The sequence below is a fragment of the Osmerus mordax genome, chromosome 22 (genome assembly GCF_038355195.1).
Source record: "Osmerus mordax isolate fOsmMor3 chromosome 22, fOsmMor3.pri, whole genome shotgun sequence".
Classification (NCBI taxonomy): Eukaryota; Metazoa; Chordata; class Actinopteri; order Osmeriformes; family Osmeridae; genus Osmerus; species Osmerus mordax.
The window spans coordinates 7,310,038-7,333,555 of record NC_090071.1 but is presented as its reverse complement, the minus strand read 5'-3'; the positions used below and the strand labels follow the sequence as shown (position 1 = coordinate 7,333,555).

The window sequence follows — 23,518 nt, the reverse complement described above, 5'->3', positions numbered from 1 at the left end:
GTTTCGATGTTATAACGGCATATGCAGAAAGGCATCCCACAAGGTTGATGATGGCACCCTTTAAGCAATCACTCACAGAACAACCACAGTGGAGGCTGACAGCTGCAATCAATGCAGAACTGGTACATTACTTGACAGAGGGAAATATTGTATTCCCTCAAACGTCTAAAGTGACATGACTGGGACATTTCTCTCTCCATACAATGAAGGTTCGCTTGGATATGAAAAATACCTCAAGATCATTTCACTGCGGAGAAGATGCTGGCAGCTCATGAATATGCATACACACACCCAAGGGGTAGCTCACACAAATGGAAGTTAGAGGCTTGGTCAGTCATGCAGAGAACCGTGGCCTTGGTTCCCATTCTAAAACGAAAGCCTCCGCTTCACAAAGACTTCACTGATGTTCAGCAAACAGATCTGGAATAGTACAGGGCAGCTATCCACACCCAGAGCAGATTAAGCCTAATGTTAGGTGTTTTCAGTACAAGCTGTTATGTTAGTAATGAAACCACTACTCCGAAATCCAAACCCGCCCTAGCGGATTCTACAAAGGCAGGCCCCATTAACAGCCATTCACTGTCCTTGACACTGTGTGTACACACAGGCATGTGCCCGCTTGAGGGCAGTGACGCAGTGATCTCAACTCCAAGGGCTCGTTAAACCGTTAAAACAGGTCTGCATCGGCCGAACCAAGCCTCCTCCGGCAGGTGTTTTGACTCCAATCTCAACGGTACCCTTACACCAGACCACTGAAAGGGATCTCCACTGTAAACATCTACCTGCTCGGGAAACCCCCCAGTCCACGGGCGGGGGAATGGAGGGGGAGGGGGGGAGGGGGGAGGCAGGAAGGCACCATGCCAAGGTCTTTAGAGGCCCATTTGTCCTATGCTTTCCTGAACAATCCAACCGTTCGCTCATTCCATTCACTCATATCAGTGGCATCAGTAACGTTAGACACACAACAGAGTCTGTTGAAAGGCAGAGGGGGCTCAGTTAGGAGCAGGGTTGCCATCCCTACAGAGTCATGTGACCGGGCCTGGGTCACGGATTGGCAGAATTAGTCAGCAAAAGAGAGTTCTATGACTAGAATGTTTTGATTTCCCTTGATGCCATATGTATGGCTTAGCCACCGATATTAACAGGAACTGACACATGTAGGCCGAGGGAAAACATTGAAATGTTGAGTGTTTCTTTTGGTAGGATTAAAATAACAAGTACAATGCCAGGACATGGACACAGCTACAGAATATAAACTGTAATTAGCTGTAGCTTTCATGTGTTTAACTTTGTTTACACAAGCAGAAAAGCACTAGGACAGGGTTTGTCACTGATGGGATAAGAAGATTACAAAAAACGCTTGAAGCTTGACATCTGTAATCTCTACAATATTATTGGCAGTGGACTTTGGTCGGACCACCCGTGGTAAAACCAGTCAGGCACCTCAGAGAGAGAGAGAGAAAAAGAAAGAAAAAAATGAAAGTAATATGCAAGCTGGCACAAGCAGAAGGGAAGGATAGTGCTAGGGCTAGCTAATGGTCTCTGGATGTCAGCCGGTTCCATGGTGCCATTAATATCCCAGACCTTTTGACCCAGAACCCAGCTATGCATTTTAAAGAGCCCAGATGTATGAGGGTTGAAATGAGGCATTTTTCAAGGCCATGCAGACTTCCATCTTAAAGCTGACAGCTGTGTTGGGGGCAGGTCTAATGGGCCATGGAGCGTTCCTCTAAACGAACAATAGGGCCTTAGTGTCACTTTGTCCACAATGTCAAAATAACTCAATTATGCACAGTGCACACACTTTATTCAGCCTAACAGGGAAACCGCTTCTGACTTGAGACTTCAGTGTTTTTCTTAAACCAGTCAAAATCTCTACATAAGTACGAGGCTACCGTTACTGCTAAAAAGGTCACCATGCTACAGTAGCACTTCACCATCATCACTTCTCCACGTCTGTCTCCCAGTTGAGGAAATATTGACTCACATGGGAACGACCGAGAGGCAAACAAAGGAAGGAGGTCTTCTGACCACTTCCTGTGATAGTTTGTTTAGGAGTCTACTCCTCTTTTGGAACCTGGGAGTTCTTTACGGAGAGAGATTCCCAACATGCAGACTAGGGACAAAGACCACCTGGTTGTAGCACATTTATTGACATGGCTAAATTCACTGGGAGGGTGTGTTAGCGCCGGTGGCAGGCGTTCATCTCACCTGGTCAATTCCTCCAGGAGCTGTGTGTGGTCGGGAGGGAAGAACTTCACCACAAACCGAAGGATGGTGTTCTTGGGCCCTGCAAAAAACAGTTTAAAATAGTGTGAAGGAGATGGGGAGGTCAGCCAGAGCAAGATGAACAAACCGCTAACAATGGAAATATCACTATCTTGAATTTGATAGGATCTTATCAGCTGCATTGACATGGCCTTATTCCAATTCAAATGCCAAGCACAATTGAAGGATTCTTCTTTCAAGATAACTGTTCTACCTAATACATCACTGGAGAGTTGGAAGAGGTTATCACACAGACGGGAGATCAAAGCAGCCTTTGGAGGGGAGGAGAGGGGAGGGAAAAAAGAGGAGATATGGAAAGGAGGAGTGAAATAAATCTGCCTATGGAGGAGGAGAGATCTGTTTGTAGAAAAAGAGGCAAGAGATGGCAGACTATATCTATGAAGGAGAGGACAGGAGAAGAGGCCAGACAACTCACGTCTAATCTGCTTCAGGGTCGGCTTCAACAGGTCCAACCAAACCTGCAGGAGAAAGTCACACCAACTCAGAACAGTTACATCATATTATATTTGGTTGTTCAACATAACTATCATTTTTGCTACAGCAGGGTCATAATCTGGACAGTCTGATATACGTGTGTGTGCGCGTCTGCATGTGTGCGTTTGTACATGTGTATGCAGCATTTCAGAGCGGGCATTGTGCTGAAGGTGTCACACCAATCACTCTGACAAGTCCGACCTTGAGGTGAGCTGCATGGATTCCTGCCAGCTGCTCAGCTTGGACAAACTGATGAGCTGAGGTACGGCACACAGTGCACACCATGACCCCAGAATGACCTCGCTCCACTCCTCACTCTAAAACCCTCAATGTGTTAGATTCAAATCAAGTGCACCTCACACATTCGATTAATATTTGAGAAGCCTTTTTGACCCAGTTCGGTCTGATATCCTTTCCATTGCCCACATGCTGCCACAATCTCAGTTTTACAGCAAAATCCAGATTTATCGCCCACAGATAGCTCAGCAAACGTATCAAATTTACTGGGGTATGTGAAGGTGATCTTATCTGTCCCGCTTGGGTTCTCCCTGGCAGGATGTTGAAAGTCTTTATCCTTATTTCATGAGCACCAAGCTGCAGCGGCTGCTACCGCTAGCGTAGCTAACTAGCTGCTCTGTTGACACCTGAGGCTCCTTATACATCCCCAGGGGGCTCCCAAAGAGACACAGTGTGGGCAGCAGACCATGGGGCTTTTAGGAGAGGTAAGTGACCTGCTCCAATCACCCTCCATCCACTGTCTGACAAAACTGGGGCTTTTTTGTTTTAATCAGAAGATTAAAACAAAAAAGGAGTGGGTGCACTTAAAAAGTTTGTGTCACGACGACAGAGTTCTCTTCGATGGAGACTTACCGTCATCTTGCGATGGTCCTGGTACTCCAGACCAAAGTAGTCTCCCTCCACCAAGTTGAGGTGGGCACACACCAGGTCAAACAGTGCCTTGCCGAGGGAGCGTTGCTGCAGGGACACAGGGCAGAGGACAGTTAGACACACTGGACAGTGGACCACGTCTCACATCTGAAAATTCACGTTGAAATGCCATATACAAGATTTGAGCTGGTTTGTAGTAGAGCAGCTAACTTGTACACATATTGCTCAGCAAATAAACCTCCATCACGTCTCCATTCCCCCAGCTGGTTCTAATTAGCCCTGCAAGCTTTGACCCCGATGTCAGTCTGGCCTGGTAAAAAAGAAGCAGCATGAGCTAGCTGCTAACAGGAAAACAGGGCTCAGCTGGCATTTACACCAATAACCTGGGGGGAATGAGGTGTGTGTGTGTGTGAGGGTGTGTGTGAACCTGGCATTCACTGCAGTCTGTCTAATGAAGACAGATACTAATTAATCATAATTGAGAGTGTGAGTCTTCACACACAACACGAAAGCTACTACGCTAAGGTAGTCAAGTCAAAATGGTACACCCCTCATTCACAGACAATCATAAAAAATAAACATAATGGGTATGATGACAAGCATTCTTTCCTATGCCCCTCACTGACTCACACCTCACCATAGCCCTGGGTTGATAAACACCCTGTCTCCTTTCAGTCTAGCCCCGCCAGAATGTCTCATGCTTTTCCCTTCTAGACAGTGCATGGCAGAGCTATGCGAGTGTTTACAGTAGTGCAGGACTGGAACCAGCTACCACCCTCCACAGGCCCATCAAACACACCCCAGAGACATCTGGGGAAAGTACAGAGGAACAAACACCTTCAACATTCAGGGCATACTGTATATATCAAGAGCCATTTATCTTTGGGGATCCACAAACACACCGAGTGTTGCTCAACGAGCACCAACTGTCTTTTACCCGCTTGCATTCACTCAGACACCAGCCTCCTAGCTTTGTTCTTCTGCAGGGCTGTTTCAAATGAGAGAAGAGGGAGTGTACTGTGGAGCAGGAGCTCGTGTTGCAGGAGAGCAGGGAATACAGGGAGTGAGGGAGGACGGAGAGGAGGGAGGGAGGGAGGGAGGGAGGGAGGGAGGGAGGGAGGGAGGGAGGGAGGGAGGGAGGGAGGGAGGGAGGGAGGGAGGGAGGGAGGGAGGGAGGGAGGGAGGGAGGGAGGGAGGGAGGGAGGGAGGGAGGGAGGGAGGGAGGGAGGGAGGGAGGGAGGGAGGGAGGGAGGGAGGGAGGGAGGGAGGGAGGGAGGGAGGGAGGGAGGGAGCATAAGGGTGCAAACTGTGGAGTCTGCCAAGGCTGTCCCCATCTGGCCTGAGCCACTGGTGTGTGCATGAGCCAGCTGACTGCTGACCGCACTGGAACAGACGGCAGGTGTACACACACACACACACACACAAATCAACGCACACATGCTCACATTAGCTCATACACTATGCATCGCTGCATGTAGTTAGCCTAATTACACTATGATGAGATATGAGGATGTATTATATTATGTTTAACATGATATGAACTGATTAAATCACACGTCCATAAAATAGGTGGGCCTGAATGAAAACATGTGGAAGAAAAGCACCAAGGAATAAACCTCAATACAATGGACGGTATGGTTGTGTTGACAATGCATGACTTTTACAGTTGACAAGTTGAATGACTGACTGACTGGATTAAGCTGGCTAAACTAATCTGGAAAAACCGGATGAGATGTATAAGTGTGTGAAGTGTAAAAACCCTGCCCCCCTCCTACAGTCCCTGGCATTGTGCCGGCGAGTATAGTGAAGGTGTCAGCAGATCACACAGTAGGATCTCGGAGTGTGTGTGTGCGTGTGTGTGTGAGATGTCCTTGACCTTCCTCCTACGGTTCCCAGCGGGAGTCAGGCATGTTCTGTAGCCGACAGCAGAACAGTCCCATTCCTCTCCACCCCTCAGCTTGGTGCTCCTATGAGAACCACATGCAGGGAGACATGTGGAGGTGCATGCAGCCCCCTGGCTGTCTATAGCTGCTCTGAAGGAAAGCGGTGCATAGGTACAGCCTGCTTACTGGTTGGATGTGTGTCAGAGTGAAGCTACTCGTGTAGCTTAGTCCAACCAGATTGTGTAGCTCGGCCCACACTTCAGGGCACTATAACTTCTACTGAAAGCCATTATTAGGCTGCATCTTAACAGCTGGGGAGAAGGCCGATCCTATTCTAAGAGGAGGTTTGATCTCACACGGAAAAATGGGAGGCTGATGTATTAATAGCGAAGACAAAGTAAATATTTATGCAGAGCCTTGTTTGGAGTTCTCAACGCTGTTGGTTTTGGACGGGGGACAGAATGCTGGTCTCATTCTAAAACGCCTCACATAGCCTGGGAGGATACAGTGGTCAGTGTGTATGCGGGGGGGGGGGGGGGGGGGTGCCATGGTCATATGTCGTGAGCTTCCATGCCTTGAAGAAGCTTTGCTCTTAAGGTTAATAGGGTGAGCTTGTTGCATTACCATGACAGCCTAATGAGGATTGACGGTGCTCGCTAACAATGAAAGCAAGAGACAGAGTGGTGACAGTGCTAAATGCTCAGCTACCGTCCACCATTCCCAGGAAGTGCATCCTCCTAAGCAATTCATTCATGGGGTGTACCGTGGGAGAAAATACGTTTTTGTCTCAAAATGGTACAACAGCTGGTCCCATGACTTGTGATTAAAAGCACTGGCTGCCTCATAAAAATGTGAAACGCTAAAGAAAGGTTGAAAAGTAATCTAACAAAGCCTGTTTAAGGACACACTTCCACTTAGGGTAGATAACCACAGTATATTGGTCTGGGTTGCACTCCTCTCCAAGAACAGCTCAGTCCAATATTGATTCACTTGGCAGAGTCCTGGCCGAGCCAACAGGCCAGAAGAGAGCCCAGCTAAATTACAATCGGCCCATTCATCAGTAGCGATGAATGGTTCTTTATTGGCACCGCTGTGTTTCTCCTTGTCTGAGAGATACAGCCTACTCTAATAAATGCTGTCTGCCTTCTTGAGCAGACTTAAGACTTAAAGCACCAGAGGGAAAACTTTATGAACTTCTATGAGTCATTTTGGGGATGACATGCGAACCTAGGTAATAAAAGGGCTGCAGTTCGATCCTAAACCCAGCAGAGGTGAGATAAAACTTTCCCCCTCAATGCACATTTCACACACTAACTTTAGCCTTGGAAGCTGCATTGACAACAAGTTGGCTCATTCACTGACCAGCTGGGGTATGTTAAAATGTAAAGATAATAAATGCCAGGTCCAGTTTTACCCAGTTGTCTCTATCGGCCCTGTGACCAACACACAATCATCTACCATTAGTCCCTTTAATATAATTAGAGGGCATTTTCATCTGACAAGGAGACCAAACAGTACGTTTAAAATGAGCACTGTCCTAGCTTGTTGGGAGAAGGTTTCAGCTCTACTGTTCCACATCCATTTCCTGGCTTTGGTGGGCTGGTCTCCTGTAGTTATGGCTACAGCTCGCCAGGCGAGAGGAACACAATCGAACGCAACCTAATAAGAAAGAAATACAAGCAGAGATCACTGATACAGTGTCTTCAGGAGATGAAACTGGTACATCAGCCCAAATCAGGGCAGCTACGAAAGCACCTCTGACCTCGCTTGGTATGGGTTTCACGCTACTGATGTTACACTACCTTGCACTCCTGACCGGAACAGACAGCCAAGAGCTCAACATTTAGAGAAAACCCTGACTGGGCTAGGAGGAGTGTGCTCAGATGTTTCCCAGAGCAGGTCCTGGCTAGACTAATGTTACAGTGGGATAGGGACCAGATGGGCCTGGCCGATGATAAGGCGCCTCATGGAAAAACACAGGGGTCAAAAAGTGGAGAGCTCGACTCTGGTGGGAGAATCAACACCGCTCCCAACGGATTAGTGTCGACTAGGGGCGAGAACCTGCAGAAGGTCCGAAAACAGGGAAAGAGAAGCCCTGAAAGGTACCGTTGCAACCCAGATCCACCCTTCTTCCATGTCGTTCTCCAACATACCAGTCCTCAAGATCAGAACCTTCACACACCACCCAGGCCCTGGAAAGACAATCTTGAGAAGGCAGATTGGTTTAGGTTAAACTACTTAGCATCCAATTCCTTCGAACTGCAGCCAAGCAAACCAGCTCTGTGAGAAAGCTTGGGAAGGAGAATATCCTCAAGGAAAGTGTCAGCTGCCAGGCACAATGGCTTGATCCCAGCTATTTGGGATCTGGATGGCACTACAGTAAATCAAAATGACAAGTCTAGTGATGAAATGCTACAGCATGTCAGATAAATTGAGTAACTAGGACAGGGGGATTTTAGCTGTCTTTGTTGAAGGCATCATGGACAAGCATTTTAAAACAGGGAGTTTCAGTACCTGCAAACACATAAAATATATGATCATTTATTAGTAAAACACTGTGAGCAACTTACTAAAAGTAAATGCTATGTTTTAAGGTATTGTGACAACTGGCAGTAGTACTACTTGTCCAGTAGTATCTGACCATCAGCCGGTACCAATCAAGCCAACCTCACCACCTCAGGTTGTTGTGTGCAGCACTGTGTTTCTGGGTTAATGATTGTGAACTGTTAATCTCCAGGTCATGATGCCCTACTGTTGAGAAGGAAGCCTGGAAACATATGCTGCAGCCGGGGGCAGGCCAAGGTCAGAGCTTGTTTAGCTGGAGGATTAGACAGCACTGGCATACTACTACTCTAACTTCACCACAGCCATACTCTCGGACAAACATCAGTCTGTGTGTGTGTGTGTGTGTGTCCTTAGTCTTCTACGTAGGGGTGGCAGATCATCTGGCTCACTGAGGGAAAGAGGAAAGGGATTATAGGACAAATCACGAAAGAATGTTGGAAAGGAGACAGAGAGAGAGAGAGCACAAGGGAGAGGACCACGGTATATAGGTTGCTAATTGTATGCACTCAAATCCCACACTGAAATAGGCCAGCGATGAAACGAACATGAAAGCTGTTTCAATCTCTTCCGAGATGAAAACTGTTCTGTGGGTGATGCAGGTCAACAGTTTGTCCACCAAAAAAACGAGCAATGAGGACCTGGGCAATCTCAAAATGTAAAGTCCATTAGAGCTCTAGCTAAGTGAAATGGTAAGAAAACAGCACTCTTTAAATCACACACACTGAAGAAAAAAAAAAAATAATCTGCAAAAGCTTTGAAGCACCAAGCAGAACAGGAGCATACATTCATAACGTGAGAGGTAAACAGTGTACAATGGCCATAAGCACTGGGGCACTTCTCCTTGTACATCAAAGAAAACTGTTGTGAAAATGTGCAGGCTGTGGGGCCGCATGCCTCAGCATACACTGTAACACTTAATAATCATCATTAGATTTACGACGGACTGCAGAGCATAGCTCACTGGCAGTCCCTGACAGTGATGATGGCCTGATGGTATGTTGTCCAGAAGGGGTTCAAACGGAGAGCAAAGCAGGCAACTCTAGCCTGTAGTCTGCTCCAGAAATGACTACAAAGTTCTAGTGAAATTATGAAACACTGCAAAGGCCTGGACACTTCAATATCAAATGTTTTCGATTTTCATGCACATTCCTTCGCTCCGCTTTGTCTTTGAGGAGAATGGGTGGAGACAGGCAGTCAGTAAGGAGCCCTTGTTCACTTGAACTTCCAGAGGCTTCTGGGAGTAAGCCCTGTAGGCCCCTGGATTCTCTATGGAGAGCTTCGGGAGTGTTCCAAAAAAGAAAAGGGCAGATTAAGAAACACTCCTGCCTTTTCAGAGTCCAGCAATAACTCATCAACGCATAAAGAGGATTTAACATACATGAATCTGGACCTCTCAAGATCACAGACAGCATTGAATGAGACTGATTTTTCCATGGAAACCGGGAGAAAGGAGTGTTAGGAATTTAAGAGTTCATGGCTGGATTACTCTGAGAAATATAAAGAAGAAACTGGTTGAAAAGTATGTTTCTAGGGAGCACTTCCAAGTGCTGAGGTTTCACATGGGACAGTTTGTAAACATGGGTTTCACATGACATGTCGGGAAGTTGATTTGTACAGCTGGATCGGAGGAAGGTCAACTACCGCTAGAATCCTGAGAAAAACCACAGGAGGGTCCTTTGAAGGAGACAAAACCCATTTCAGACAAAGTGCTCAAAGTGCACATTCATTAGCCCAATCACGGCTGGTTATGTAAATGTCTCCTTGGAAACAGAATAAATCGCTTCCTCAGAGCAATATGTCAGTGCTGCTCAACAAGCTCTTAATGGAAGGGTCCGGAAGCTTGGAGAAGAGGGGGTGGGGGTGCAACACCCTCTTCCCCCTCTGCTAGGCCAGACCCTCTCCAGTGGAGCCTCTGAATGGTAGGCACCCAGCTGGGAGGAAACATGATTGGCCAGGGCTCAGCTGTGTCCAGGGCCAATTAGATTTTCTCTTGTTTCTCGTTTCGCCGCTGACCCTTTCACCAACAGCGTTGAATGCGATTGGCTCTCCCTCTTACGCAACCCCTCTACCCGACACTCCTTTCCTGGTTTGATCCTGCTCCCCTCTAATCCCACTAATGAGCAGAAGGATATCTAGTTCCCCTTGATGGAGTTCTACTGACATGGGGATGAATGACAGCCTGGATAGGAACAGACATTGTGGGTCAGTGATCGCATGCATTCGACTGGTGTTTTACTGTAACTGTGGCCACTGGTAACCCCAAATGGAGCCTTAGGAAGCAGCTGAGGTTGAGGGAGGAGAGCAGCGGTGGTGAGTCACGCTGGTGAGGTGGCCACCCTTCAGACCATGGTGGAGGTGGGCGGGAGAGCAAGGAGACGACCAAGCAACCTTCGGAGCAAATCAACAACACACACGCACACAAGCTCTTGAATTGCAAAGTGACTAACTGCCTCGCTGGCATATCCTCACTTGACATTCCTGCGGTTGGAAACATTGAAGGGGGTTACTGTAAGGCAAGGACATATTCATGGACAGAAGGCAGACATCTTGGGTCTTTAACAGTCAAACAACAACATTGCCATTTATTTGTGATTGGATGCTTGTGATTCATTTGTTTAGAGTGTACATATGTATACATTCACATGATGTATATGTGTGTGTGTGTGTGTGTGTGTGTGTGTGTGTGTGTGTGTGTGTGTGTGTGTGTGTGTGTGTGTGTGTGTGTGTGTGTGTGGGAAGGGGGGGGGGTTAGGTAGCAAGAGAGACACGTGGCTGTGGTTAGAGAGTTCTAGGCTCATTAGACCGTCTAGGTTCAAAGACGGGATCCAGACAAAACATTGCCGAAGCTGCAGTAGAGGAGGTGAGTAGGACACTGAAGCACTGCAGGGCACAAGGAGAGAGAGAGAGCAAGGAGAGACATAGAGAAAGAAAATGAGAAAGATGTTGAGACAATAAAAGGGGCTTTGATGAAGGATGACAAAGCAGGGAAGGGGGGGAGGGGGGTTGAAGAGTAGCATCTTGTTCAAACCTGAAACTGGGGTTTTACCCTGGATGGGTTTAACCCTAGTGAGACCCTTTCACTTCAGATATCTGTTAACCTACAGTGCTTTCCCAGGTCAGTGAGCAAGGTCAGCCCACTCTGCTGGCTAAGATGTGTTTTGGACAAAGTTAAAGGGATAGAAAAAGATTGGCTTTTAGTCAGGGAGATATAAATGCTTCAGAAAATAATGAAGCTGTCTGTGCAACCACAGGGGTACATTCAGTACTAGACAAACAGGACGCATACCTGAAAAGGACAGATTTTACCCGTTTCCATAGGAACAAGGCAGGCTTGGCTGGAACCTTCTTCCTGGCTGGAGGCGAATGGTTTATGCCCTCACAGAAGGACCATGCTGCTAAGGCTCTAGTACCATCATGTAAATGCATTTTGCATTATTTAGCATCTTGATTCCCATCGCCATAGGCAAGGCAAAGAGACAGCCATTGAGAACATTACCATAATAACTTGAAATTGCTTCACAACAGCAAAGGCCTTGTCGACAATCGGCTGGAGGAATTCATGGCCCGGTGCTGCCCTCAGAAACACTCAAACAGAGGGCTCCCATGTCTATTCAGAGCCTATGACTTCATATAATCACCATCAGTATGGTTTTGGCAACGTCAGAGAGAGGGTCCGGGTGCTAAGCTAAAGCTGGAGGTTTTTTAGCAGAGCAGGTCCATACTGAGGGTTATACAGGGAGCTTGGCCAACTGCCTCTGTTAGTTCTAGAACCGTTCCAAGAACTGAGTATACACCTGTGTCATGTAGAAATAAAGAGAAGTGCAAAAGAGAGAAAGACAAAGTAAGCACTGACAGAGCTACTGCTATGTTTATGCTAGGTTGGTCACATCATTCTGAACAATTACAAGGCTGTATGTGGAGGGTACCACAAAAGTTTTATTTTTGTTCTAAATTACCACCCTGAGAAGCCAAGAAAAGTTATTTTCACTTCTACTACCCGCCGAAAGAAAAGAAAAACCTACAATACTAAGAAACTCCTGACATGAATACTAATTTGATAACTGATAACTGCACAGACCTAATTTTCCAGCCATGAAACCACCCAAGCGGAGATCCCCTTGGGGGCAGAACAACAGTAATAGGATGTGTTCAGCCTCAAGAGATGAAGGAGCTGATACAATATGGTGAACATATGTAAATGCACACTCAAGTGCTGTCGTAGAGTCAAAACATGTTACATGTTTAGGATTCTTTATCATATACTAATGACTCCCTGGGCAGGGGGAGGGAATGCTAGTGAACAAGGCAATCCACAGTGTGTTTCAAGGACTGATGAAAGTAGCCTTGTCGTGGGAGTGGTGAAGCTACTGAAGCTAGTATGTAATAATCACTGTAAGGAAAGTGAAACCACCAGCCTGCTACATCACAATTGCTACATACAAAAGAAGTGGTCAAAATCAATTTACTGACAGCTATGCAATCTCATGTATCCTGCCACCACAACAGGGTAACTCTATACACATCAGCATTGCATGACTGTGTTGTAAGACAGTGGTCGGCGACCATTGGAAAGATGGTGGCTTTCTTCGGGTAGGAATCCCTGCTTGGGTAAACAAAGGGAAATTGGCAATAACCACAGCACGATGAGAGGCTCCATGGCTATGACTTATCTCAGTGCACAAACAACGAACTGAGTTTATTATTGGAAGTGTATTATTGTTAGTATTGGAAGTAGGGCTCTGATCTTGTTATCTCCCATCTAGAAGTCATCCGCTAGTATCCCCATTCCTGGAGGTGCAACATGAAAGCAAACATGCAGCTATGCATGACCTCCTGTATCTAGATCTTACATCTCCAGTTCTGACAGGCCACGTTCCCTGTCCCCTTCCTTCTTGGTTTTGGTCCAAAAAGTTAGGATGCTGCTGCCAGCATGCAAACAAATGAAGACAGCACTCCATGCTAGACGCTATTAGGCCCACTGACTGTGACTGGAAGTCTGAAGGCTTAGAGATGGACAACAGAGACAACAGACCCAGTCTGGGAGAGGATTATCATGCTAAAGCTAATGGCAAACCTAGTACAGAGCTTTTGGGCTGGCCTTAACAATGCTCATCAAACACTCTTAATGCACTTTATCACAGAATTAGCATTAGCGCCAATAAGCTTTTACATGCATTAGAGGAAACAAAATATGCATGTGGTGGTGTTTGTGGTAGGATGAGGCAGGCTTTCGTCAGAATGCCACATGGGGAGTGTGAGGGTGGATGTGGGGGAGGGGGTTAGGCAGGGTTGTTTAAGGCTGGCCATAAGTAGGGAATTAAAACGGGATCTCCAGGAAGTTAAGCTGTGTGGTTCGAGGAGGGATATTGAGAGACCGTGCCATGATGGAATCACACCAGTGAATGACTATCCGTCCAGCGAAGGCTGACGCTTCACAGAGCCTCATCCATCCTGAAATGTCCCTCCTCACACAGGGGAGGGTCTGTGGTGAGGTAGGTCGGCGTATCCATCTGGATGAAACCTCTAGCAACGGCAGCAGGCCGAGCAGAGATGATGATGATGAAAAGCTGCACGTACAGCTTAAGCTGTTGATCATCATGTCAGTGACTGGAGCATCCAAAACCAGTGATCCCATCACTAATTCATTCTTAGGTTCCTTACTCTCCTCACCTCCCCCCATCCCTCTCCTCTGCCTCTCCCCCGTGCTGTGGGACTGACTCGCTGGCTTCTAGATGCAGTGATTAGATGGTGAGATTAAGGCAGTGTAGGCCCAGTCTATGACATGAAAAAAAAAACTGTCTGCCAAGTAACCAATCAGGTCCCAGCAGGTGGTGGTGGGGGGTTGAGGCCCCAAATGGTCCTGGTGGGGTTAAGAATAACCAATGTCCAATCGAAAATCCTCCCTGACCCCAATCTGGAGCCCAGGGGGCTGGCCCTAGGCTTTCCAAATTGTTGTCTCTGAGGTCAGGGTTCACAAGGCTGTGACCAGCTCAACCACGATAGTAGGTTCTCAGAGAGCAGAGAGCTCGACAGAATAGTAGTGAGATGATTGATTTTGATTGTGTAACGTGCAACATTACAAGTGTAGAGAATTAAACAGGCGTGTTACAGAATCTTCAGATCACAAAAACCTTCAGGCTGGTTAGATGGTCATGAATGTGAGCAAGCAATGGGGACACTGTCCGGACTCACTTGAGGTCTGAGCTAGTGTTGTATTAAAGTCAGTCCTTGTCAGTAAGTAGGTGTGCTGGGAGAAGATACACATTCAAGGGTTACGGGCTAAGAACAGCATGACATTAACCAGTGGAGGTCACTCCTACATTGTCATTCATCCTTCTATTTGGATTTTCCTTCTTCCACAACAAAACGGCCACTCAAAAAAAGAAAAGAAAAAAAACATAAAATGTTGATGTTGTGACATCATGGCAAATTGAAAGTAACTGGGTCAGAACACTTTTGTATGGGAAGATTTGGTATGCTAATATAAGACAACCTCCTCCTTATTATGCACATAACAGATGAGGCTATGTTTTGTCATCAACCAAAACGACTGGATAGGCCGTAAACACTGTGTGTGTGTGTGTGTGTGTGTGTGTGTGTGTGTGTGTGGTATGTGTGTCTGTACACTCAAATCATATATTCTTGTTGCTAGGACACCATTCATTCGGGAATACAGGCCTAATGCCCCTACAGATGGCTTGGCCTGCTATCAACAACATAATCGGAAGACACCGCAAATAGCTGGAAAAGTATTCCCTCAAACCCCCCACCCCTCCCGGTGATAAGAATACACTGTCGTGCACTGCAAAACAGATTTGGGAAGCGGTGCTATACCAAACACAAAGACCTAGTCAGTGAATGCCTAGATATCAAGCATTTCCTGACTCTCGACCACCTTGCTGCTCAACCGTTGACCAAGACCACAAACTAGCATCTGTGGAGCATCCAGAGCAACACAGATACAAGGAGAAGACAGGAACCTTGCCCAGGATACCGGCTGCACCACTCGCACTCTATTATTCATCTGATCTCCCAGGCAGCTGGTGGAGAGGTGGTGACAAGAAACGAGGGGAACATCAGCCCTTCGCTCCCACTGGGTGAATTATTCAGCGCGGGGAGCGTGTGATTGGTTGCGAATGCGCCCGGCATAAAGGTTACCATTCCTGTCTGGGTACTGACGTCTTCATAACACCCGTTGGCTGTGGGATTACAATAGAAGACTGGGGGAGAGAGACGTGCAGGGACATCTCAGCTGGAGGTGGCTGTCAGTCCAAGTGTGAAGACTAACACCCTTTGTATAACTTGGATAATGAGCAGCTTTGAAATGAACAACAGAGGTGAAACACTATCCTAAAAAATTTAGTAGGAAAACCCCCTGTAATTGTAATTCTCTTAACATGAGGCAATTTGCTCTCAATCCCTTTTGTTCAACAGAAACCTGCATGGTAAGAGGAAACTGTCTCTCAAAGCACGACTGCACAACCGGTCAACTAGGCACTGTGTTCAGACACATGCAATTTTCTATCTTTCAGTCGTGGTAGTGGTTATTCAAATGCCAGCCATGTTACACATTCCAGAATTTTAAAAAGCCTGAGGGATTCCATTGATAGTGCGTTCTATTCCAATCTGGTCAGAGAAAAGAGTTTGGCAAAAACAAGTTGAGCCAGACACAAGAGTCGTTGTGTAACCAGGGTAATATTTCTGACAGTTTCTCCAGGCTACAAGGTCAAACCTGAACCCAGCTATTCTGCTACAGTATGATGATTCACAAACGACATCCCTTTGTAAACAAACCTTGAGGTTTTAAAGGGGAAATAGGTGAGTCCCGCTGAAAGACAAAGGCCTCTTTGTCTCTCAACAAGCCAATATAATTTACACTCTGCTCGCACACTAAGCTAGCATTGCATAGCCAGCAAGCTCCTAGATGTCAGTCGACTTTGGCATTGTCTGGCTTCAGGAAAATGTAAAATAACTGGAACAAAGCTAAACAACGAAAACAATCCAATCCAATCCCATCGTGGACTGTGGTTGGTCAGCCCCTGACCCACTGAGTTCCGAGCAAAGGGATAGTGGACAGAGGTGGGACGCCTACAGTGAGCCGTGTTCTGTCAGTGTTCCGTGTGGATATCAAGTGTTCCGTGTGGATGTCAGTGTTCCGTGTAGATCCTGCTCCACCCCCCTGCACTCGGAGCAAACGTAGCACCCCAGATGCTATGCTGTGATACAGCTGTGATTGTGTGCATGTGTGGGCTGGCATGTCTGTGTGTGTGAAAGGGGAGATAAATCATGCATAGCACAGCCAACACAAAACTCCAAGACTGATGGTAGAGAAATCCTGAACAGACCATCTTCTCCGCACACACACACGCACACACACACTCACTAAAACCACAGACTCCAATCCTCAGATAGCTCAGACACACCCGTAGGGCTATGGCATACTAACTATCACATACAGACATATTTGCCATTTTCAAAGCCAATAACAGGCAACCAAAATAGCAGCAGAGACTACTCTAATTGCACCACAGCAGAGCAGGTCTCTTTTCGTCAACTGGAAAGGTGAAAGGCTTCACTCATAAAATCATTCACAGAAGGAGCTTTCTGTAGCTTACAGAGCAGTGAAAGAGGAACAACCCTTAGCTGGGAAATCCAAAAAATCACTGGGTGCTCACAAAGTGGAATTTTCCCAATCCATCTGTCCACCTTTTCAAGTCCTCTTAAGCATGTCTGGAAGTATAGCAGTTCTTTGCAAAACACAGGAATTTACAGAGCACAGAGGCCAATGCTCTTTGGCCACTCCATTAATTACTGTCGGCCCAGAGAAAACGGCCAAGTCTTTTGAGTCCAACCCCCACCTTCAACTATCGTCTCCTTCCCATTTCCTGCTCTATTAGCCTGCCCATAGGAATACTGTGTTCAACACTCACGAAGGGCAACCCCAATCACAATCACCACACAGTTAGCACAAAGGACTATAGAGGAACGCTTTTAGATACACCCATAGAAAGTGGCTAGTTTTGGTGACCCTGACGTATGCAAAAAGATTACAAAAGGTGAACGACTCAACTTTCAACTCCTATAAAGGAAACATCTAAGATAGAGAGAGGATCCTTCTCTTTCATTAGCAATGGTTAAGACTAATATACAGAGGGTCTGTTATTTTAAATAAATTATTCAGACGCCATAGTAGAATTTCTACAAAGGCCCTTTTATGCACGTTTCTGAGCTAGTTTCCTAAGAGGAGACTGCAGATAGGCCCCCTTCTTAAGTTTTGTCTATGCAGCAGATACAGTATCAGTATTCCCTTTGGTATGGGGTGGAGGCTTTGAGACGGGAAGTTGGCCTTTTCCCATATCCTGTTTGTCTCCTGAGACAGTCCATAGTAAAGACACTTTTCCAAAAGCACTTAGCAAAAAAGTCAAGTCTCCTACAAAAGAATGGCAAGAATGTTCTGAAGAAAAATCAATTCTCTGTCCTCCCATCCAGAGCATGCGAACCCAGCAATGGAGCTCGCTAAGCATTAATTCAGCAACAGAGGTCTAGCCAAACATGGCTGCGTTCGACAGTCGGCAGAAAGTCCCTGAAGGTGACATGGTAATATGTTAAGCAATCCCAGCACTTCTGTCCACTTCCGGATGTAACCCTATGCACATCAGCACACAGTGACAAAACAAGGCTCAGGTTACTGGGGAAGGAAACTGGCCGGCCCTGCAGGTCTGTAGCATGTGACTGCACCTTGGTTAACTTTCAACAGACACAATGAAACTAGGGTAATTTGTTCATGTCCGTTTTTCCTGCAGCTCAATTTCTTTACTCATCACCACAACAGGCCCACTGATATAAGTAAACACCAACTGGCCCATTTAGGGTGTTTTCTCCCATGGGATCATGAATTAACACTTATCTTCACTATTAAATGTGGCATCAGTCCACAACTCACACCACTAACTCCCACAGGAAACCATGTAATAATCGGTTCATGTTAACAGTTCTGTGTCCTGATGGGACTGTGAAGATAGATCTCAAGTATTCTTATTTAGGCCGGTGGCCAGGGCCTTCTATGGTCAGATCATGGAAAATGTTAGGGCTATCTCAGGAAGATTGTTATGATTCTGAAAGCTTGGCAGATCAATCTGCAGGTTAATAGAGAAAGTTCACCTGCAGCTCATTGACTGATCTTCAAAAGCTTCTGTAATCTCAATCCATCGCTACTCACCGATACTTCAAAGACCTCCTGGGTGTCGTCTAGCATCTGGACCCTGATGGAGACCTGCCGTCCGGGGGTCATGGCAGGGGGGCGCTGGCCTGGCTCCAGGGTGCTGATACCGAAGCTGTCAGGAGCCCCCAGCCTCTGGCCGGCAGACGGTCTGTCCACTGGCTCCACCATGGTTGACTCTGCTAGCCTCTGTTGACCTCTGGTAGAGTCACACCAACACCTGAGAAGAGAGAGGAGACACATCCAGTTCAGCATACGGACTAACACAACACCACAAATTCAAAAGATTTCCCAGGAAGAGTTTGGTGAAAAATGTACATCCCTATCAAAGGGAAATCTAAGTTATCTAGGTTATCTGAAATAAGCAATCTAAGAAATGTGTCAACTCCATAGCATTTATATTGCATCCTTTTCAATTTACTGTTATGTGCAGCACTGAACAAGACAAATAAAGGCTGATTAAGTCCCTGTTTGATTTATTTTGGGCTTGTACTGCCATCATTAGAAGGAGCAAATGTTTTTGATGTTAACAAACAGAAATGTTGCCACTGGGGAAAATCTGTTAATGTATGGTGTTGCAGATTGTTACAGAAGACACAACACCAGGTTAGCCTATTTGCAGAGCAGTCACTGGTCACCATGGGAACAAAAGTATTCACATCCAAAAAGGGGACAAGGACAAAGGTCTCTCTGAAGCAATTACTGTCCAGTCAGAGAATACCAGAATCCCTAGCACTTTTCTGCAACACAAAGAGAAAACTCTAATAAGATAGAGGTAAAGACTAGCTACTTCTCACCAGCTCTCCAGAGTTGAGATAGTGTTGACAGAAAGCACAGACAAGTCCAAATCCAAATCAAAACCAAAACAATAAAATGCAGAACTAGCTCATGATATCCTAGTTTGAGAAAAGCGGATGTTCATGTCTGATGTATGTCAGAATCTTGAAAGGGAAGCGAATTCTGAAGAATAAGTGGTGTGAACCACATTGGTGGTCAGTTAGCTAACAACAGCATGTCTCCAGCTGGCATTGCAAGTGGGAAGCCCCTTCATTCGACATCATAGCTCAGCTCATGACCTGAGACGATCTGAGCTCTATGGACCAGATGAGACAGTGTCTGGAAACAAACACACACTGGTTTGGAATAAAGCAGGTCATATTCAGACAGGATACAAGTGGTGATAGTGGAAGTGGGATGAGATGGAACACATACTTCTTGCCCTCAGGCTGCTATAGTCTGTGAGCAGCGGTCTGGAACCAAATAACCCCCTGCCAGCGAAGTGTCTACCAAACATGCCATGGTTGTGTTGTCATCTTCAGGAAAACTTACCAGTCCCAGACAGACAATGAAATACGTGTTTGTGTATGGATGGAGGAGCGGGTCCTTCTTCATGCCGTCTAAAAAGCATGTCACCACACGTTATCTCGGTTGAGAAAACTCCTCAACCGATGACCGAAGGCCATGCCAACACTGAAAAGATTACTCTGACTTCACTGTCTGCCAAACTGTGGAGTCAGCAGACCCTCTCCCTTTTGTTCTTCTATGAAAACGTCTAACTCAAATCTCATAGCAATTAACAAGATTCCAATGGAAAAACATACCACCAGCAACTCATTATACCTTATTTGCTCAAAAATAAGTTAATGCACATTAGATATTCAATTACAGGCCTTTCAATTAAACCAAATCTTCCTAAAGGTGAAGGGACTACCAAAGGTCACAGAGAAATCAATTCTAATTTACTGATGGGGGCTGCTTTCCTACCCACACTGGGACTCACCGAGCAGGCCCCCACAGAGCATGCTCGGTGACCTTGCATTGCTCTCACACCTGAACACAAACACACAAGCTGTAGGGAGAGGAGAAAGGAGGAGAGGACAGGCGCACAACGTTGCGGCTTTCCACAGAACCTCGTCAGCTAACACAAACAGGGCCATAAAGAGGCCCATTCTTCCATCGGAGGCCTCAAATGAGTACACAGTCACACATCTCTAAACCCAATAGCCTATTGAAAGCTGAGACTTGGCTTTTAAGCTGTACTTGCTCACATTTATTATGCACTTAGGCAATAAACCTAAATTTGATGAAGTCTCCAGGTGACTTATGCCTTAATAAGTGTTACCCACTAACAGATAATAACACTTCAAGTTGTTTACTTGAGTCTGTATACAACAATAAAAAATGCACTAGTGTAAGGACAACAGTATGCAGAAACGTTTTTAAATTTTGTATCCACCGCCTTGTTTTAATTTCCTAAGAGGGATGCATGCAAGATGTTAGCACTAGGCGATGCCATGCAATGTATTTTCATTTGGAGTCTAATGAAAAAAGGATATTTAACTTCCCCAAAAGGGTAAAGGGACAAAAAAATGGTTTAGGGATTATAACTTGTTAGCACACTACACTGTGGTTCCCACTGAAACAACAGTATATTCTTTTCACACACCTTAACTCATCTGACAAAGGCTGAAACTGGAGACCAGCCAAGGAAGTGACCTAAATAAAGTCAAGTTACACATTACCAAGTTAGCCCACTTGATGCCATACTATTCTGGTCTGTGTGTGTGTGTGTGTGTGGGGGGGGGGGGGTTCCTTTTGACTTGAAACAGCACATTCAGGTTTTTGAGGGGTGGAAACAAGGATAGGCCTACCTAGTTGAGTGTGTACTAATCTGTGACTAAAAACTGGTTAACAATAAAACACGCAACCACCTCATTCACCTCCCTTCAGGCAAAAAGCTGCTGTATGTTCACAGAACATCGCAAAGATACAATGGGAGTAGATGTTAAATATCAAACTTCCTAAAAAAGTCTTACAATTAAGGTTCTCATGTCACTAAAGTAGCATACAGTTCTGGAACCGACTTTGGACACACAATTGATTAGCCTTGTGCCAGCTTCCAGATGACTGAAGTCCTGGAACCAGGGTTTGTTGACAGCCCAGCCAGCAACAACCATAAGGAATTAAACCAGAACGAGCAGATCGCAAACAAAGCCAAATGACTTTCCTCCCAGAACCACTGTCCCCTATTCACCTGCCTCTGAACTTGGCGGCTTGAGATTCCCCATGACTCTTACAGGAAACGTCAGACAGAGGGAGGAGGGTGAGACAAAGCATTTCTCTGGGGGACATAAACACGTAGGCTACACATTTCACTGCCACTGGTTTCCTGCATGTCTGTGGAATTTGAGCTGAGGTTAAGATGGTCCATCCATATTATCCATCCAAATGTAGACTGTAGATTCTGAAACATGTTCAACAACTAACTATTGAATGATAGTGTAGGCTGTACAATTTAGTGTCACGTTGAAGGTGTCTGTCTACCTTGGCTATGAAGCATTAAACCTGCCCATTAGAGGTGCCTGTGTGTGATCAAATACACTGATTGAAAGCATGCCAGATGTCTTCAATGTTACCCTGCCTAGTCTCTTAGTGAGTTCAGGGTTAAGGTTAGCATTATTCAATGGTTGCAGCTCACGTACCCCCATCTTCCATGACTGATAAGAGAAGTGAGTGCCACGAATCACCTGACACCAGCGACACAGAATGTAGGTTAGAGTAATCCTTTAGGGTTAGGGTTAAGATGGCAGAGGATGAAGCAGCCTTGTCCTGTTTCTGCAAGCGTGTGAAGATAAAAGATTATTTTATTCGCTTGGTAGTTCAGCAGAATGTATGTGATGTGTCCTATAAAGAACTCTGGCTACAGTGTAACAGCCAACTCAGGCTGCAAATCGTATGGTTTGTAATGGCAGGAAAAAAGAGTAGCCTAACTTGTATTCTGGAGTAGCAATGCCTTCCCAGACAATGTCGTAAAAAGTCGGTAGCTCTTTAACTATATTGAACATGGTCAACCCCCCTACCATTTGGCTACGTCCTCTGGAAGATCTAGGCGTATGGGAATCAAACCGCGTAGGCTACATTTGATAGGTTTCACACTCAATGCAATGTTGGAATAAAATATTAGACTACAACTAAAATTGCAATTCACTAGGCATATATATAACCAATGTAGTTGTTGAATATGTTATCAAATCCGTACCCAGTGATCCACACATTTCTCACCTTGTGGAGAGGCGCGAGAGTCCTCCTTTCTTTTGAATACGGAGATTGTCCACGTGTATATTTCCAGACAATGGTAAACCATTCAACTGTTTCAAATATTATTAATCCAAGAAACTAAACAAGCGGCTCCGGGACGTCAGTAGCCTACCGCCTAGACGCCATACCGGACCGTCTGACTAAAGCACCGCTGTTAGAATTGAATGTGGCTGGCTTCCATTGATCTTGTGTTACTCAAACAATAAAAGCGACAGTGCCTCCAGCATTCGTTACTGGCACTACACATTTTAATCCGCAGTGATTTGAGTGTAGCAACAGCATCGCCCAGCGACGGATTATTTTCATGACAGGTTGCTTTGACTAGCAGAAACATTTAGGTAATGTAGCCTAGACTTGGAGATACTACTAGCCTACACACATTGATTGTGAGAATTTAGTGTTTTTCAGCTTCCCGTTCATGCAAATTACATCAGTGCACCTTCTACTCAACCAAACAACATTTCTGAGCAGGGCGACATCCTAATAACTATCTTGCCTTCTGAAGTGTTTTGGAACATCGTGATTGTCTGCATCGAGGAAGAAAATAATAAACAGATGTATACTCAAAGGAAAAAGGTACTAAAAACCATTTAGTATTTTAACATACTGGTAAAAAAAAACTGCTAAAAAAGAAATTGGCCAGTACGGGGATCGAACCCGCGACCTTGGCGTTATTAGCACCACGCTCTAACCAACTGAGCTAACCGGCCAGATGAGATACCACTTTTGCTTTAATGATTATATTCTAAATATGATATGGACTATATTATATTTGTAGTCGATGCGGTCAGGTTAAGTAAATAAAGTCACCATATGTATACAGCATTTGCTGGCTTACTACTTCCTTTGCGTACATTGTCAGTCTTTTCCACCAGATTTGTTCCCACTGGCGTCTATACGTGTTGTTTCTGGCGGCGGTCATTGAGTATAACATCCCAACTGCATAAATGATTTCATTGACACACCGTTTCCTTGTGAAAATTGCAATAATAGTAACGATAACAAAAAAAGTTACAGCTATATGCAAATCATGTAATGTAAACGAGTCCAAATGGATGTGCAGCAGCACATAATACCGTCAGATTCTGATTGTTTTCCTACA

At 45.7% G+C, this 23,518-nt stretch overlaps 1 protein-coding gene and 1 non-coding gene across 3 annotated transcripts in view; both read right to left on the bottom strand.

Moving 5' to 3' along the window:
* farp1 (FERM, RhoGEF (ARHGEF) and pleckstrin domain protein 1 (chondrocyte-derived)) overlaps positions 1–22,580 on the bottom strand; it is a 40,083-nt gene extending 17,503 nt beyond the window's left edge. For both annotated transcript variants that reach the window (XM_067260074.1, XM_067260075.1), the window contains exons 1-5: positions 22,381–22,580; positions 18,319–18,538; positions 3,634–3,738; positions 2,705–2,747; positions 2,212–2,290 (exon numbers count right to left, since the gene is read on the bottom strand). In XM_067260074.1, coding sequence (XP_067116175.1) covers positions 2,212–2,290; positions 2,705–2,747; positions 3,634–3,738; positions 18,319–18,489 — 398 coding nt within the window. In that variant the 5' untranslated portion in view covers positions 18,490–18,538; positions 22,381–22,580. The remainder of the gene's footprint in view (positions 1–2,211; positions 2,291–2,704; positions 2,748–3,633; positions 3,739–18,318; positions 18,539–22,380) is intronic.
* A 472-nt stretch (positions 22,581–23,052) lies between these two features.
* Positions 23,053–23,126, bottom strand: trnai-aau (transfer RNA isoleucine (anticodon AAU)). The gene has a single exon. It is a non-coding gene; the product is annotated as a tRNA-Ile (tRNA).
* Positions 23,127–23,518: the final 392 nt, after the last annotated feature.